Here is an 18,620-nt window from a genome sequence, read left to right as displayed (position 1 = left end):
GGGCACACTTGGCTTTGTATTTAGAAAGGTTACAGAGAATAGGCATTTGACACAGTCATGGCAAGCAGATATGACCCAAGATCTGTTCATTTTAGCCCCCTGGAACATGAGCATGATAAACGGTAGTACATAAGTCTCTTATCAAAAGAACCCGAACAAACAAATCGACTGCAACTGTCCTTTGATATGTTTGGAGACGGCAACTAGATATATAAAGTTATACAACCTTTATACAAAATTAACCATCTTTGTCTTCTCATTAGATCTTTCTTAATGCCCTGGCGGTTAAGTTTCACAGCCGACATTTGAAGGAAGAGGGTTTTTGCTCACCTTATTATTCTTTCGTCCTGATAAGAGTGAAACCAGGAACTGCCCGGCGGTTATTCCCCCCTCCCATGGCTGAAAGCACCTCCACTCCCTGTTGACCACACAGCAATAGGCTTGTCCTCATGACACAGAGGAGAGAAGTGGGCGGGGAACTTCTTTGTCAACTTCCACCTATTGTGAACATTGCCAAGGAGACAAGATTATTACAGCTTAGCCTTCTCTCTCTGTGTTTTCAGTCAACATTGCTGAACTTTTGCTAAGAAGTCATTACAAAGGAAGTGTGCTGACTATTACTAGACCAAGAGTTGAGGAGGGAGAAAAGTAATTTGCTTTGTGTGATTATGTCTGCAATCTAAAACATCTAATCTTAGAGGTTGTTGTATTGCTCAATTCTCTTGCAACAAAAGTTTATGAACATGTAAAAACATGGAGACACAGTGGCCAGAGTTAAGAAAATAATCACAGCAACAGCACGAGTGGTTTATTGGCACAACTTTAATATCCACAAAATTAAAATGATATATATGTCGCGTTTGTGAAACACACAAGACATGTTATTATAATATTGTAGCGAATGCTTCATATAGGCTACACAGGCAAATGTTTGCTTTGGCATAAATAAAATACAGTGTACAAGAAAATTACATTGAAATTTCAGTGAAAATATTTAAATCAAACACATTGTTCAAAGAGTCTTTATCTTCCAAAAAGTGCTGTGAGAATCAAGTCCTGCATAACAGAAATGAGGGAGCAGTTTCTGTCCTGCAATTGGTTGACATTGTGTGTTGATGTGGTGTGGTGGTGGTGGCATCATCATCATCACATTTTTGTGACCTTCTCCGCGTCTCTGTCCGTTACATCAGGCTGGGAGACATCAAACCCTCGGTTCTCCACACCATTCTTCAGGTCCAACCCAGCCTTCCTTGTCCGCTCAGGTTCTGACTCCTGTGTGGGACAGAGAACACAAGTAGAGCTTTTAGTAATTATTCAGATCATTATCCTTAAGCAAAAGAACAACCAGATCTGGTAGGATGTACATAACGCTCCACTGTTGTGAGAGGGTTTGAACCGCTCGTGCGCAGGCCTGTGACCTGAACCTGAGAAAGGAGGCTTCACTGTTACCTGGGTTTCTCTGCCATGGCTGAAGCAGATCAGATCACTCTTCCTCACAAACAGATCAGACCGCAGCTTCTCCTGCTTACAGCCACCTGAACAGACAGAGCACAGATATATACACACACACAGGCTGGTCTCCCAGCCTACGTATGTCATTGCCTGACTCGAGACTGAATTAGCCTAACTCTTGAGACTGAATCAGCCTAACTCTTGAGACTGAATCAGCCTAACTCTTAAGATTGATTCAGCCTAACCCTTGAGACTGATTCAGCCTAACTCTTGAGACGGATTCAGACTAACTCTTGAGACTGAATCAGCCTAACTTCATGAGACTGATTCAGCCTAACTCTTGAGACTGAATCAGCCTAACTCTTGAGACTGAATCAGCCTAACTCTTGAGACTGAATTATCCTAACTCTTGAGACTGATTCAGCCTAACTCTTGAGACTGATTCAGCCTAACTCTTGAGACTGAATCAGCCTAACTCTTGAGACTGAATCAGCCTAACTCTTGAGACTGAATCAGCCTAACTCTTGAGACTGAATCAGCCTAACTCTTGAGATTGATTCAGCCTAACTCTTGAGACTGATTCAGCCTAACATTTGAGACTGAATCAGCCTAACTCTTGAGATTGAATCAGCCTAACTCTTGAGACTGAATTCCCATTTCGTGTTACTTCACTATTCAGTCTGAACAGGCTCCCATTGCAGCCGTTTTCTGCTATGGGCGTTGCCGAGGGAGTCCTCAGCGATTAGTTCATCCCCTAACCAATCAAGTTGTGCAGTTTAATTCAAAGAATACTGATTGGCCTGGTTGGAATTCCAACCAAGAGATCACTCTAGACGAGAGCCTTTCCAGACCTTGAGTCAGATTTAGAAAATTCATATTCAGGGGCTGAATCCAGGCTCTATGTCATCGGGGGTGGCGGGTGAAGGCCGATGGATGGCTCACCTGTGATGGTGCTCACCAGCAGGCCCGTGATCATGGTCACCAGAATGCCCAGGGGACAGAAGTACAGGTAGGATAGAGAGTACCATGTGTCTGCCAGAAATGGCCTCTCACCACTAGAGCAAGAGGACAAGAGCAAGTTTATAACTGTCGCCACATATCTATGTCTAACATGATACTATAAAACCCAAACATTGAAACTGTGTGTGTGTGTGTGTGTGTGTGTGTGTGTTTGAGTATCTGTCTGTGTACTAGCGAGTGAGTGTTTGAGATGTACTTGGCGTTTTATCCGCAGTAGGTTATATTCACTTGTAGGTTAAATATTCACTAGCAGATTCAGTGAGCATAACTATAAAAATATCTTACAGAAACCGATTCCAAGCTGACTCACCCTGGCAGAGGGGTGAGTGTGACCGCGCTGGTCCACGGGGCCGTCGTAGTGAAGTTGAGGCCGGCTGTGCTGTTACAGCCGGCTGTGCTGAGTGGGAGGGGGTTGGTCTTCTCAGCTGTGGGAGGGTAGATCTGGCTGCCAATCCCCACCCACAGCGTCAAGATCAGCCCGAGTATCAACCCTGAAAGTCCCCCCTGTAAGGCAAGCAGCAGAACTGTATTTCAAAACAGTCTTGTTTCTAACTTTCATAATGCTGTGAGGTTTGTATTTACAGTGTTCCAGATGTTGATGAATGAAGACACTTTTTTTGTTGTTCTTATAATAAAAAGGAGTGCTTACTTTCGAGTTTGTTGTGCGGAAGAACATTCCCAATAGGTACAGGCCGAGGAGTGGTCCGCTGATCATTCCGAACACAGACAGGGCCGCCTGAGAAGAGGACACCACGTCAGGGACCAGGGTGATGACAAACCGACAGACAGCAGGGGGCGCTATAGAGCCACATTGGATTGGAAGTTCAGTTATACCTGCAGAATGTTGCCCATCAAGGAAGCCACAGCAGCCATCGCTATGCACAGTGCCCCAAAGAACACACCTGTATTGGATCAGAACATATTCACAATCATATTTGCAACGTTTCTACAAATACTGTACGTTCCAATAATTCCCAAGCATCATGGGAAAAAAAGTACATTGTCTAAAGTAGATCCTTCTACAGGAGTCCTTCCAAGTATGGCCGACAACTGCTGTTCCCTGTCCTCTGACACTTACTCAGTCCCATGTTAATCCAGGACACCTGTTTCTCCGTCAGGTTTTTCCACACAGGCTTGACAAAGTCTTCCACAGTAACAGCCACCAGGGCATTGATGCTAGACGACACAGTGCTTGAACAGGGAGGTGGGGACATACAGACAGTGCCTTCCATCAGCAAGTACAGTATGTAGTTCAACATAGAGAAGGTGTTCATCGACAGGTGAACAGCTATAAGAGTTGTTTGTAAACGTGTCTTTGGTACAGGGAGGTTTTACCTGAGTGTTCCACTGTAGGCCGCAGCCACAAACAGGCCAGGCACTCCAGGATAGGCTGCAAGGATGTCCATCACCAGGTATGGAAGCAGCTTGATCACATGCACACGCACACACACACACACGCACGGAAAAAATACACCCTTCAGATTGGAGGTTTGATAACTGCCGTACTATGTCGTTTTGTATAGTGAGGTTCATGCGTATGTACAGTATGGAGGGTTGTAACTCTAACCTACTAACCTGGTCCAGCGCCCCAACGTCTCCGTTGGTGAGAGGGTCACAGTCCTTGTAGATGGAATACATGGTGAGGCCAGAGAACACAGCCAGGCTCACCGTCAGCCAAAGGCCCACCATGTTCAGATACAAGGACCTGGGGGATTCAGGAACACAAAACTTTATTGTCCATCATTGACACGAGACCATGCAGAGACTGGATGATTCAGATGCAGGAAAACCTTTATCAAGCATCAGCGTGAAAACAGAATTGTCTCGGACATCTCATAAAAAAAGTTAACATTCTATTGCCACTAAAACAACACTGGTAAAATATAACATGCTTTTGCCACTGAAACCACACTGATATAAAAACATAAAATGCCTTAGATAAAAAGTTCCATTAAAAGGACATGTGCGTGACATTGCTAGAGAGAGATAGAACTAAGAAACGTTCTGAAATTACTTTGCTCACATCTCAACTTTAATCTCAGGTGACAGGAATGCCACCTTACTCACAGCTTGGCTTGAGTCATGGTCTTGCAGGAGATGTATCGCTGCACCTGTGATTGGTTGATGGCATAGATGGACGTCCACATCACGCTGCCACCAACCACGATAGTCCAGAAGGTGTGTCGCTTCAGAGGGTCTGGATCAAAGCTGTGAGACAAGGACAGACGCTTACAGAGAAATACAGAAGGTGTGTGGACTGACTGGTTGATTTTGCTCAGAGCCAATGAGGATAGAGCCATCTTCCAGTGTTCTAATTCAATTCATGACAGCATACAGTAGATTGGAGCTGTCCTCAGATGTATGTGCAGATTAGTGACATCACTTGTAACTTTTATTCAGTCATGGAACATATCGATCATAGCATCCTTTTTTTCAGTGGTGTATGTAGCCTACTTACTCGAACGCTTCAAGTCGTCCCCCCTTGAAACAGTCGTCCCAGATCTTTCCCAGGCCCCCCTGGATCACAGCCCCCCGGACGATGACGGCTACGAAGCCTGCTAGCATGATCACCATCTGCAGCACGTCAGTCCAGATCACTGCCTTCAGACCGCCCTGGAAACACACACACCAATGAGGTGCCACTCCTGACGGGACAATATGCAATCTGTATTGTCCTAGCATGATTGAGCAATCTATCAACCAATTAATCAGTCAATCAATCTATAAATCAGTCAATCCTAATTTGCAGTATATAGGAAATTTATCTGCATAGTTGCAGCACAATGTTCTTCACGAAGAGAGAGAAAAAACAGAGATGTTGTACAGTACTGACCAGAGTGCAGTAGATGATGCACACCACACCTGTAGCCACCAGGACGCCCCACAGATCCAGCCCTGTGACTGAGAGACAACATCGATCCTACTTCACTTCCTGTCAACCACATGCAGCTGCTGCTCCACCTGAGTCTCTTTACCTAATCTGATTTGAATCTGTTGATTCAGCCGATTGTGATACAAAGTCTCTGTACACAGCAGGGTGCTGATAACAGAATTCAGGATCTGCAGACCTAGCCTGGTAAACCATCCTGATATTATTATTATTATTTTATTATTATTTTATTTTTTATTATACTGTTTTACCATTCAGACTAATGATAGTGGTTGGAGAAATTTAATAACAAGTTTCCAGCCAGGCCATTTCAGACCACTTTTCTATGTGGTCTGGAAACTCACTAACAAAATTATACCACGAGTTCTGACCAGGTAGCAGCATTACAGAGTCCAACATTTCATAAGTCCTTACTTTGGTTGAGTGCTAGAGCCGGTGCATAGATGACCATCCCAGTGTACAAGACCTGGAACAGACACAACCATTAGCCGATTGGATGTAGATACACACATGGAATGATACCCATTAATGAGTGGTCTCAAATGTCTTCAGAGAACAGAAATGTACACAAACAAGGAAAAGGGGCAGATGTTCATATGATTCATTCAGGTGTTATGTGGCCAAGTTTCCATTATCATCTCATGTCCACTATGTTTTAGGAAAGATTGTCTACGGCATTTTCATGTTGATATTGAAGCTAGATATTGAGCCTCTTGCTGTAAATCTTTTAACGTTGTTGACGTCTGTATTTACCGTTTGTATGATATACATAGTTGTCCCGATCACCCGGATCAGCTTGTTGAAGCGCATCTCCAGATACTAGAAAGGAGAAGAACATCTCAGTCACTCATTATAGGTTCTGGCTTTCTGCACCATTGATTGCTTTCACTCATATTCTCAGAAGTGAATTACAATAAACAATAAACAATAAACAATGCTGAATCACTTGTCGAGCACATGTCTAATCTGAACTTCTGTCATATGCAGTGCATGACTGTTCTGATGTGGAGCTAAAAAAGAGAATATATTGTATCTGGTCACATGCTTTTGACCTTTACTGTATGTTGTCGTATAAAGTGTAAGGTACAGATTACACCCTTCCTGGATCATCATCAGTCCTTAGTCCATCAGGAACAATAGAACAAAGAAGTACAGAAGATCAAACACTAGACATCCACTTATCACATCTTGACCATTAATTAATCACTAATAACCTAATAGCTACCTCTCTCACCCAGCCTCTAATTGAAACCCTGCTCTCTTAGAAACCAGGCCAGGTCAAGCCTGGCTTTTGGCAGGGCTGGCTTGTTTCTATTAAGGACTGGTTAGTAGGAGGGAATCAGCTAGCCATGCCACCAAAATAGCTGTGAACTGAAATTACACTAAATAATGTCTGATAAATTAAGATACTGTAGGTCTTGTCACCTGGACACATCAGTTCCAATGCTTCCAATGCTAATCCAGCACAATAAGACTGTGATAGCCAGTTAGCTCATGAGCTCACAACTCATAATTTCCTACTACTGTAAATGTTAAATATGTAGAATATAAAAGTACAACAAATATAGACACAATGGAATTATGAAATTGTGTAGGCTATTGGATAGCATTTTTCTTTTTTGCTCATAAAGCTTACAGGCCTAATGAACACAAATGTACAATTTGTTTCTTTTGTTTTTTTTACAGTAGGCTACTTCTATTATTTCTTTTTTTTTTTTTTAAATTTACATTATTCTTTGTGTGTTTTTTGTTGACCTTTGGTTGAATAAATTTGGCTTCAAAATGTTTTCTGACATCCGCAGACTTTATGTTAGCCTAAAATAGGGAGGGAAAGTAAAAACATGCGCCCCTAGCGGATTTGTTCCTATTGGAGAGGAGTTTCAATGTAAACTCCCATAGACCAGATTTTCTAATATTCACTACGAAACCATTTCAGCGAAGTTATCAAAACAAAAACTTGTGTGTTTTTACATTAATAATCTACCAACTGTGAGAATTTCAAACAGTATTTCGCCTTCTTTCAAATTTTCGAAATTGCTCCATTCCTCCAGTCAAAGTCAATGGAATTTAAGAAAAATATTTTCATAATTCGGATTGTGATTGAAAATCAACTATGATCACCAGAATCAATAAAGTTTGTCTCCAAGTATTTGCCATTTAAGGCATTCTACTAACTTTTCGGTGTCGACCAAGATATAATTTTTCAAAAGACGTGTCTATGAGAAATCCCATTCATTCTCTCGGCATTAGGAACGCTACCACTAGGGGGCGATGATATTACTTTCACTCCCTATTTTACTGGTAGCTCCACCCACATCAAGCCCCCAGGATTCAAAATCTAAAGTGAAGGCCTATTGAACCGCGCCATCTTGGCTAGATTTGTAGTCATTTTGCTATTTCCGGTGACTTTTGTACTTGAGCAGTTGTGCTTTTCTGTCCTACGCGCGTCCACGCACGTTCCCGGCTCTCCCCGCTTTGATTTAGCAATGAAAACCGGCTTGCATATTAACCTGTTTTTGTAAAATATACCCATTGGAGAAATTATTTTTTCATCCAGGCATCTTAGTTTTAACAGGTTAATTATATCTGAACATGTTTTGTTTGCTAGTAGATAGTATTCATTCCGTTCGCGATAACATTATTGCAGCCAGGCTTAATTCCTCCAGGGAGCCAGTGACAAGCGAGTTGAAAAGCTTCACTCCCCGCCAGCAGGAGCTTTGGCCGCTGCTACCGCATCTCGGATAACCCGCTGAGTTCGTGGCTGCTATTTCACACTCGACCTTGATCAATCCCAATACAGATCCATGGTAATAATGAATCAATCGTTCAGATCGGCAGTGCTGCATGCATGTTACAACATCATTGTTAGCTTTATTAACATAACCATAGACTACATTTATCTCTCTAACGTTAGGCTATCCATCTTACACCAGTCGGCCATGCGATAGCTAGAAGCGGTCAACGCCAACGTTGACCGTGGACGCGCGTAGGACAGAAAAGCACAGCTGCGCAAGTACAAAAGTCACCGGAAGACCAGAAAAGCACAACTGCGCAAGTACAAAAGTCACCGGAAATGGTCAAATGACTACAAATTTGCCAAGATGGCGCGGTTCAATAGGGCTTCATTGTTGATAGCGGTCAGTGAATGGAGTGGCTGTATCCAGTTCTATTAATACATCCATGACCCACATATACATTTAGGTTAGCCTACATATGTTACACGTTTCATATGCTCACTAAATGATCTAAACATTGCTTTGATGTTTTGTGGCTTTATTTAAAAAATTCAACCACATATTAATCATGACATGAGAAAATAACACCTGGAAAATGTGATGTGATGTGTTTAGGTCAATATGTGTTTGAGAGAGTCATCCATCCTGTGTTCAAGTTGGCACATAAAGCCATATCGTTCGCGACCGACCCATCACTAGTTTACTCGCGGAGCTCCGTACCGGACCAAGATGCCGCATTTTTCGTCCGGCAGCAGTCAAATCAACGTCAATGCGGCGTCTAGTGTATATGTCTATGGATTTGATTGCTGCTGCCGGACGAAAGATGCAGCCGCCATCTTGGTCCGGTACGGAGCTCCGCGAGTAAACTAGTGATGGGTCGGTCGGTGCCGGCTCTTTTAAAGTCCTAGTTAACCAAAATCAGAGATTTGCTTGAAAACACATTCTATGTGTTAGTGATGCATTGCTGATAACATGTAAAAATGGGATGAACCATGTGTAGTACTGAATTGTGAAGTTAGACCAGTTTTGTGTTTTTGACCAATTTTGATTTCTGGATTTTCTGGGCGGGCTTAAAATGGTACTTGTTGACGTAGAGAGGTGTTCTTAGCATATCCCCGCCCTAACACTATATAAAGCTAGAACGGATTTGAATCTTCGGTTCTCCTGCTCAATCTTGAGTCTAGAATTAGCTAGTTTTTACCAGCAGTCTAGAATTAGCTAGTTTTTCTTAGTTAGCAATGCCTATGCATAAAACTAAACGAAAATGCATCCTTCCTCGATGCCAGCAGGAATGGGACGATAAGGTCTCCTTCTTTCAACTCCCGAGTAAAGCTGAAATGAGAAGCAAATGGTTAGCATTTTTGAAGAGCCATGGTGTTACAGAGGAGTCTGTCACCGCTAGCGCCCGCCTCTACAGCAAACATTTCACTCCCGAAAGCTTCTGCAATTATAATATGAGGCTTTTGGGTTTCACGGACTCACGACTGGTCCTGGTGAATTCGGCAGAGCCAACTGTCTCCCTCCCCGGCCTCCATTCTCCTCCTGTCGCATCAACCTTTGGTGCCGACACCGCTGCCTTGTGTGCTTATAGCTAATTAACGTTATAACGTTAGCTAGGTAACGTAAGCAATAGGAAAATACACTGCTACGTTAATATACAAAATATGTGTCTTGACATTTATGTGGTAATGTCAGCTATGATGAATTATATGTAATCTTAGGAGGAATTATAGCTAACATTAGCGATGTAGTTTGTTGCAGATGGGAGTGTGTATATAACCTTAGCTAACATAGCTAGCAGCACCGACCAGGCGACCACCCACCAAATAACGTTACGGATGATATATTATGACTATAAGCGTTAACTATACAGAAACTGCCTGCCATATTTGTGGCACCTGATGTGCGTATGGGTTCACCGGTAATGGTTACAATATATTTCTCCAGCGGGAGACCGGGAGGCGGGAGCGAGGGGGATGGTTAGGTAGACCAGCTGCAGCTGGAGAAAGACGCACCCTCTCCCAGTGAAGCGGTGCTCGGCGGCTACTGGCTGAACATTCCAGTTCTGTTGGATATGTTGCGGGAAAGTTGAAGCCGAGTGCTCGTTATTCTCACACATAACATTGCCAACGAGAGTGGATGAGTCTGTCCCGATTATCAACTCCGGTAGTGTACGCTTCTTCGCGCTATCAGCGCTGTTCAAGCCAGTGACTAAAAGGTACATTTTAAACAACTTTTTCCATTGATCCCAAGGGACGACAGGATCGCCTGGGAGGGATAGGAATGGGTCCGGAGGTGGCAGGGAGAAAATAGGGACAGACTCATACATTCCTCGTTGCCTGTTTTTGTATTTTGCATCTAAGGGCAGTAACACTGGCGCGTTGGTATAGAGTAGCTACAGTTTTACCTGTGTTGTTTGTCAGGAGGTAGGTTAGGAGGAAGCATCTGTGCGTTTGACTCATTAGACAACTGTAATTTCAACTCCTCTCTGTTTTCACAAAGCTGTGCCTTCCTACCACAAAAGAGACGGCGTGCCAGTGTGACAATATGCAGACCAGAGAACGGTACTATTTGACAGGTTCTTCCCTCCACACCCCCTCCCCACGCAATTGGGTGTGGCTTCGGTGCCTTCAGCAGACACGCCCCCACGGTCTCAGACCAGAGAATGCTGCTGATTTTTAACCGATTTTGAAGCCTTATTTTATATACTTAGCGACATTTTTAATCACTCAGATTTGGCTGGGTGGTTAATGACATGTTTTCCTGTGGTGTATGAAGCTCATAACAAAAATTTGAACTGGGTTAACCTGGACTTTAAGTGAACGATGATAAATACATAGTTGTTAGCTGATAGATACAACTAAAACTGTTGGATGCTGCTGTTTTGCACTTTGTAATTTTTTATTTTATGTATTTATTATTTATGTTATTTGACTGTTATGGATAGTTCAGAGACAAAAATATTTGTTTATACTTATCTTCTAGAGTTATCTCTTGATGCAGGGTTACTTTTACTGACTGAAACTGCGGAGAGCGGTTGTCACGTAACAGCGGTACCGGCAGGGCTGGACTGGCCATGTGGCGTACCGGGCAAATGCCCGGTGGGCCGGACCTACTTGTGGGCCGATCTAAAAAAAATAAAAATTCTTTGGGGGCTAACGAACGGCCCATAGAGCAGGGACAGCGGCCCATTGGTCCATTTTCTATACTGACACTGGGCTGGCCCAATCATATGTAGGCCCCACCCCTCCCTCTGTTAGTTTCAGGTGTCATTTGCGTGGGCCGTTAGAGAGCCAAAAGTCAGTGGATGGAGAAAGATGGATAAGGACAAGTATAGTAAACCAAAGCGCAAGGGGGGCGCAGAGAAATTACGAGTTTAAAAGATTAAAAGTCTTGAGGCGGATGCTGCAACATGTGCAAAAATTACTGATATGTTTGCGCCAGGGGCTGCTTCAACGTCTACAGCCTCAGCCGACGTTGTGCAGCAACACCATGTTGAACACGAACTTGAAGGAGAGGTGGCTGGTGGCCATGGTGGCCGAGAGCAGGACAGGGAAGCCGAGGAGGGACAGAGACATGACAGGGCCGAGGAGGGACAGAGACCGACAGGGCCGAGGAAGGACAGAGACATGACAGGGCCGAGGAGGGACAGAGACATGACAGGGCCGAGGAAGGACAGAGTGAGCAGGAGGAGTGTGTAGTTGAAACGGTAAGGAAATATAGCTGAAAGCTAAAAAAGCTATAGCTAAATATGAATATGGGTGACGGCTATCTGCTGGCTAGCGCCAGCTAGCATTAGCTAGGTACAGCTAGCTAGCATTATCTAGCTACCCACCTCCCTGCCAAGCAAATCGGGTCGTAGCTAGCTACGTTTGAGCTAGCTAGCGTTAACACTGTTTGTCTAGGCCAGCCAGATAACGTCAGTACTAGTAGTGCTAACGTTAGCACGTTAGCTTGGCAATTAGCACTAGCGCTATTACTACGTTATCTATTCTGGCCTAGCCTAGCAGTGTTGCTGCTGCTGGGCTACTTCACGTTATATCTTCGAAGAAAAAGAGGAGCAGGCTAACGCTGTGTGTGGCCATGGTCCAAAATTAACCCTAGCCATTTACTAGCCAATGGCTAGCTGCTAAAAATCTATTGGTAATGGATAATTTACCAGCCAGTTGACTGGTAAGCCTAGCTCCTTTCAGGACTGTTACTAAGGGGCTAGGTTAAAAAAGTCATTCTCAACACTGAAATATATCAAAAGCAGACTGAGGAGCAGCCTGTCTGCCAGCAAATTGGAAGCCTTCATGTTGATGGCCACTGAAAAAGACGTTCTTGTTGCTTTGGACACAGACACTGTCATTGACAAAGTGTCAGAGAAGAGTGAGCTACTGAGGAAACTTATAGTAAGTTGATATGAAATTGTTGTTATTATTATAAAATTATTCATAATAATGTAGCAGCTTTTTAGACTGAAGATGGTGTGATCATGTGACTCATTATTACCCCCCCTCCCCTGTCTCTCATAGGATGCCCGGCCATAGTGAAGCATGGTGGTATCATCACCTGACTAATACCATCCCTACAGTGAAGCATGGTGGTATAATCACCTGACTAATACCACCCCTACAATGAAGCATGGTGGTATCATCACCTGACTAATACCATCCCTACAACGAAGCATGGTGGTATCATCACCTGACTAATACCACCCCTACAATGAAGCATGGTGGTGGCAGCATCATTCTGTGAGGATGTTTTTCAGTGGCAGGAACTGGCAGACTAGTCAGGATGGAGGGAAAGATGAATGTAGAGAGATCCTTGATGAAAACCTGCTCCAGCCGCTGGGCCGGCTGCCTCTGGCTGGTGTAGCCGAACAACAGGACCGCTGTCCGGGCAGGTGAGAGCCCGCGCTGATGGGTTTGTCCCCAATAACCTGCGCCCAGTAAGATGGGCTGTGACCAGTCTGACTCCCAACTTGATCTTGTCCATGGCTTTGATTAATGCCAGGTCATTGGCGAATAAGACGTTCCAACTAAATTACTTTTTCACTTCCCGTGGGCTTGATTTTATGTTCCTGACCGAGACTTGGTTACACGTTGGTGAGTCTATACCATTCTCCGAACTCCTCCCTCCCGACTGTACGTATCTCAGCACCCCTCGGACCACTGGGAAAGGTGGTGGGCTTGCGTGTGTTTTCAAGTCCAGCTTTCATTGTCGGCAGATTCCATCTGTCATTTACTCGAGCTTTGAGCTGCAACTCTTTGAACTAAACGCATCTCCCCCTCTGCTGTGTGCGGTTGTATATCGCCCACCTAAATACAACAAGGATTTTATCCAGGAGTTTGAGAGTTTTCTGTCTGTCATGGTGGATTATGATCACGTTATGATTTCGGGTGATATGAACATCCATGTCTGCTGTGAATCCAGTCCTCTGGCCAAAGACTTCCTGGCTCTGACTGATTCCTTCAGCCTCACTCAGTGGGTCTCGGGACCGACGCATAATAAAGGCCACACGCTGGACCTGGTGTTATCGCATGGCCTTACTGTCACTTTCACTTTCACTGTGTAAATGAAATTTGTGATAACGCCTGTATTTCTGACCACATGCCTGTTCTATTCACTGCTGTTGTCCCATGTGCTGTTGCCCCCTCACGTGCTCCTGTGCGCCGTTTTCGAGTGATAAACCCGGACATCTCAGCGCTTTTCTCGGCAGCTGTCGATGGCTCTACCCTCTCGAATGTGGATGGCCTTGGTGCGCTCAGTGTGGACGAGCTCGTGGCGCTGTTTAGTTCCACTTGCACCTCTATACTGGACTCTGTCGCCCCCTTGAGGAGTAGAAGTCCCAAGACACGCTCTGAACCGTGGATTACTGACTCTATCCGTGCGCTCAGACGCTCTTGTAGGCGTGCGGAGAGAAAGTGGAAAAAGGACAAGCTACATGTCTCGTTCGGGATTCTGCAGGACTGTGTAATGGAGTTTCAGAGAGCTGTGAAGGCAGCCAAAACCGGGTACATTTTTCTTTCCAGCCTCCTTCAAACATGCTATAGTGCAGCCACTAATCAAAAAGCCTAGTCTTGACCCAACTGTTCTCTCTAATTTTAGGCCCATCTCTAAACTGCCTTTTTTGTCCAAAATACTGGAAAAGATTGTTTCCATTCAGTTGCACTCTTTTTTAGCGATGAATGATGTGTATGAGAAGTTCCAGTCTGGTTTTAGAATTGCTCATAGCACTGAAACGGATCTCTTAAGGATTTTTAATGATAGTATTCTTACTGTCGACTCTGGGTGTGCTGCTATCCTGGTTACACTAGATCTGACCCCGACCTTTGACACTGTGGACCACAAGACCCTTCTTACCCGCCTTGAACAGTGTGCTGGCATTAAAGGTGCGGCTCTCATGTTCCTACAGTCTTACCTGACTGATAGGAGCTTCTCTGTCCAGCTGGGTGAGTTCTCCTCTAGTGTGGCCCCCCTCACCTGCGGTGTCCCCCAAGGATCCATCTTAGGCCCTTTATTATTTTCTTTATATATGCTGCCCCTGGGTTCCATTCTACGGAAACACAATGTGTCTTTCCACTGCTATGCTGACGATGTCCAACTGTACCTCCGCCTGAAATTGAACTGTAAGGATTCCTTTAAGCCTGTAACATCTGCGCTAAATGACATCAAGACCTGGATGGACTTAAACTTCCTTAGTCTGAATGATGGGAAGACCGAGGTTATTTTGTTTGGTCATAAAGACAGCCATGTTAGCAATCTAGGGCCCCTCGCTGCCAAGAATCTCTCTTTTATTAAAAGTCTTGGTGTCACTTTTGATACTGGTTTTAATTTTGAGCGACAAATTGGCTCTGTGGTTAAAGGCTCTTTTTTCCAGCTGAGGCTCTTATCCAAACTGAAACCGTACCTCTCTCTTAAGGACCTGGAGACAGTCATCCATGCTTTTATTTCTTCAAGATTGGACTACTGTAATGCCTTGTATGTGGGCCTTGACCAGCGGTCACTGAGGCGCCTGCAATTGGTCCAGAATGCTGCTGCGCGCCTCCTGACTGGAACCAAGAAGCGGGACCACATCACTCCTGTTCGCTTCAGGATTGATTTTAAAATCGTAATGTTTATTTTTAAGGCTCTACATGGTTTGGCCCCCCACTATCTGGCTGAACTGATTCAAGTTCGGGCGACATCTAGAACCCTGAGGTCCTCCTCCGAGACTCTTTTAACAGTCCCTAGATCAAGACTTAAGACCAAGGGTGACCGAGCTTTTGCGGTGGCTGGCCCAAAGCTCTGGAACAGCCTCCCTCCACACATTAGACATGCACAGAACCTAGGGCTCTTTAAGTCTCAGCTTAAAACGCACTTGTTTTCACTGGCTTTTGAGGCCTGATAGCCTACATCCCTTGTCCTGTTTTGTGTCCTGTCCTTTTATTGTTCTGTGATTATGTGCACTTTATTCTGTTTTTTGTTTTAGTTTATTTTATATATTGTACAGCACTTTGGTGCAACTTCGGTTGATTTTAAACGTGCTTTATAAATAAAGTTGACCTTGACCTTGAGAGTGTTCTGGACCTGTCATAGAAATTGTTAACATCAGCCTTGTCCCAGTTTCACTCTACCTCCCTCAACCTTTCACACAAAACCCCTAGCTGTGCTAACCTCATTTATAACAGGATGACATGTCCAGGAGGTCGACACACCCCAGACTTTCAGTAACCTTCCATTGTTCTATTGTCCCTACATAAAACATGTCCCTACATGAAACCAATTCAAGATTGACTGCCCTTTCTAATATCACGTGTCTTAACTCTTGACCATTGTTGATGACGTCTGCCATTTATTATGACGTGTACAGATGGGTTAGCCAATCAAATCCCTGGAAGCGTCATACCTGTGTATTGCTTGAATATAAGACCGTGCAACACCTTTCTGTTTCACTTCTGTCGGATGAACCACTCACGTGCGTTATCCTGAAGTCCTTGCGCTCATATGTTTTCTTAATAAATCAGAGTTAACCTCTTTGAGGGAACCTTGGCAAATCCTTTACTTTCGATCAGATTTATTTCCACTACAGACCTCAGGCTGGGGTGAAGGTTCACCTTGTAACAGGACGACCCTTAGCACACAGCTAAGATAATGAAAGAGTGGCCTCGGGACAAGTCTGTGAATGCCCTTGAGTTGTCCAGCCAGAGCCCAGTCTTGAACCCTGATGGAGCTTGAGAGGATCAGCAAAGAAGAATGGGAGAAACTGCCCAAAAATTGGTGTGCCAAGCTTGTAGCCTCATACTCAAGAAGACTTGAGGCTGTTATTGCTGCCAAAGGTGCTTCAACAAAGTATTGAGTACATAGTGAATACATATGCCCATGTGATATTTGAGTGTTTTACTTTTAATACATGTGCAAAAATGTAATAAAAAAACAACCTTTTTCTCATTTTGCCATTATGGGGTATTGTGTGTAGAATTTTGAGAAAAAAAAAGAAATGTAATCAATTTGGAATAAGGCTGTAACAACAAAATGTGGAAAAAGTGAAGGGATGTGAATACTTTGTGGATGCACTGTACGACCTAAGAACCAAGGTACGACCTAAGAAACTTTTGGAACAATTCTTTGTCTAAGTGTTTAACTTCCTGCCCCCCCCCTACTCTGCCCAACATCCCCCACCCCCCGCCCTCCCCCCTTACCTCGTAGGTGCTGGTGATGCCCAGTCGGTAGAACAGTGGGACGAAGATCTCAGCTGTGACGGTGGTCGTAAAGACGTAGGCTATTCCAAAGATCCAGAAGGAGGCACCATAGCGGTAGGCCTCAGCCGGCGTGCCGATCACGGTGATGCCAGACATGAAGCTGGCGGTGAGGGACATGGCGACCGGCACCGCTGTCATCTGGCGCCCTCCAAGAAGGAACTCTTCACTGCTAGTCTCCTTGCGTCCCCTGATTGCCTGGAACAGGCCGATGCCTGCGGCCCCCAGGACTGTGCCAGCAAACACCACATAGTCCCACACAGAGAAGAATGCCACGGGGCCCCCTGTACCTGCCATGGTTAATAAGTCCAGAACCACCTGAGGAGTCAACACTTATCCCACCTTTACTATCTAACTGCAGTAAACAGCACTACTCTGATGCTATGCAATGTTGACTTCCTTTGTCAAATTCACTCGACAAGATCAATTCAATATTAGATGAAAAATAAGATTTGAATTGCACCACAGGTGTAACTATTCCTCAAGAAAAAATTATTTCATAAGATGTGCATTTTCAAAAGCTTATGATTATGTATTCCAATGCTCTACTGTAAGACCAATATATAACTTCCAAGACAAGTTGTCCAAATGAAGTCTAGCAAGTCTAGGTCAACAAAATGAACCCTTCATTAAACAATTATTGAGCCAAGTGAAAAAATTTATCCAGATGAGTTAATTCCCTTGTCACAACAGACATCCACAAATAGAATTCATTGAGTCCTCATAGAATCCGGATGGTGATTTCTAAATCGTCCTTGTCTGTCTTTCTTCTGGAGGGTTTTCACAAGTGAAGACTTCCTCCAGTTCGCAAGAAAGCTAACAGGCTACTGACAGAAGATTGGGAGAACACTCCGTTGGTATTGGCTGACCATGAAGACGCTTTACATGTAGTTAATAATTTCTCAAGGACAAAAGATACTGAAGTCATTCACAGCCTTGAGATCATAAAAACTGATTGCAAAATTCAGTAGGCTTCAAAAGAGAGTGGTGCTGAATTTAGCTGTCAACGCATGCCTGTCTATTTATGTGTGATTCCTCAACATTTGAATTTCCAAATGATAGGATGAGTAAAGTCCGCTGTGAGATAACTGTAGAGGCTTAGAACACATACGCCTCAAGATAAGCCCCCGTATGCCAAGGAAAAGAGCCACAGTTGGGTTGGGTTTTGCTGGTGAGTAAGGGTTGAGTGTGAGTTGTGGTAGACCCTACTACATCATAAAGATAAAGCCATTGAAACAGTAGAGTATCACTGTTACTCTGATGTCACCGACACCGTTAACAACTTCCCAGCTACAGTAGCAATCCTTTGTTCTAAAAATGTTCTAAGAATGTGAAAACATTAGCAGAACTTGTTGGGAACGTTTGCCAATGTTCATTCCCTGCTAGCTGGGTTAAGACTTGTTCCAGCAGTGTTCAATTGTAAGGAAACAATGTAATAAGAAGAAGCTCAGCTAAATCTTGTCCTTGGCAGTAAACATATACTTGTATCAGAGAAACAATTCAAATCAAAAACAGACCTTCTTCAAAGTTGCAACTTCACACAGCAATAGGAGAGGGATAATCCTCAATAATAATTAACTTCAAATGAAAACACATGCAGATATAGGTACGTGGAAAAAGTTTAAATGCTGGATGGCTACAGGCACTACCCATTTACTGTAAGATCTCTGTTTTCGTCAACTACTCATAACCATGGTGTGCTCTGTCATCTGAGCTGGAGGAACTCATGAAACTAACTGCTGAACTGCTGCTGACTAGCTGCTGACTTGCTGACATCTCTGAGCAATCTGGGCTGGTAGA

General features: G+C 44.1%; 1 protein-coding gene across 1 annotated transcript; it reads right to left on the bottom strand.

The window, feature by feature from the left end:
* Positions 1-1,146: 1,146 nt before the first annotated feature.
* slc5a8l (solute carrier family 5 member 8, like) lies at positions 1,147-17,117 on the bottom strand (the record flags this gene model as incomplete). Its single annotated transcript, XM_084441347.1, has 15 exons — positions 1,147-1,272; positions 1,450-1,535; positions 2,395-2,507; positions 2,783-2,976; positions 3,122-3,208; positions 3,307-3,374; positions 3,551-3,663; positions 3,808-3,896; positions 4,048-4,177; positions 4,540-4,680; positions 4,931-5,085; positions 5,306-5,373; positions 5,777-5,828; positions 6,116-6,181; positions 16,764-17,117. The coding sequence occupies 15 exons, from the start codon at positions 17,115-17,117 to the stop codon at positions 1,147-1,149; spliced, it is 1,842 nt and encodes a 613-aa protein (XP_084297473.1).
* Positions 17,118-18,620: the final 1,503 nt, after the last annotated feature.

The sequence above is a fragment of the Borostomias antarcticus genome (assembly GCF_949987555.1).
Source record: "Borostomias antarcticus genome assembly, chromosome: 7".
Classification (NCBI taxonomy): Eukaryota; Metazoa; Chordata; class Actinopteri; order Stomiiformes; family Stomiidae; genus Borostomias; species Borostomias antarcticus.
Note: the sequence above shows the minus strand (reverse complement) of the source record. Positions and strands in the feature narration are given on the sequence as shown.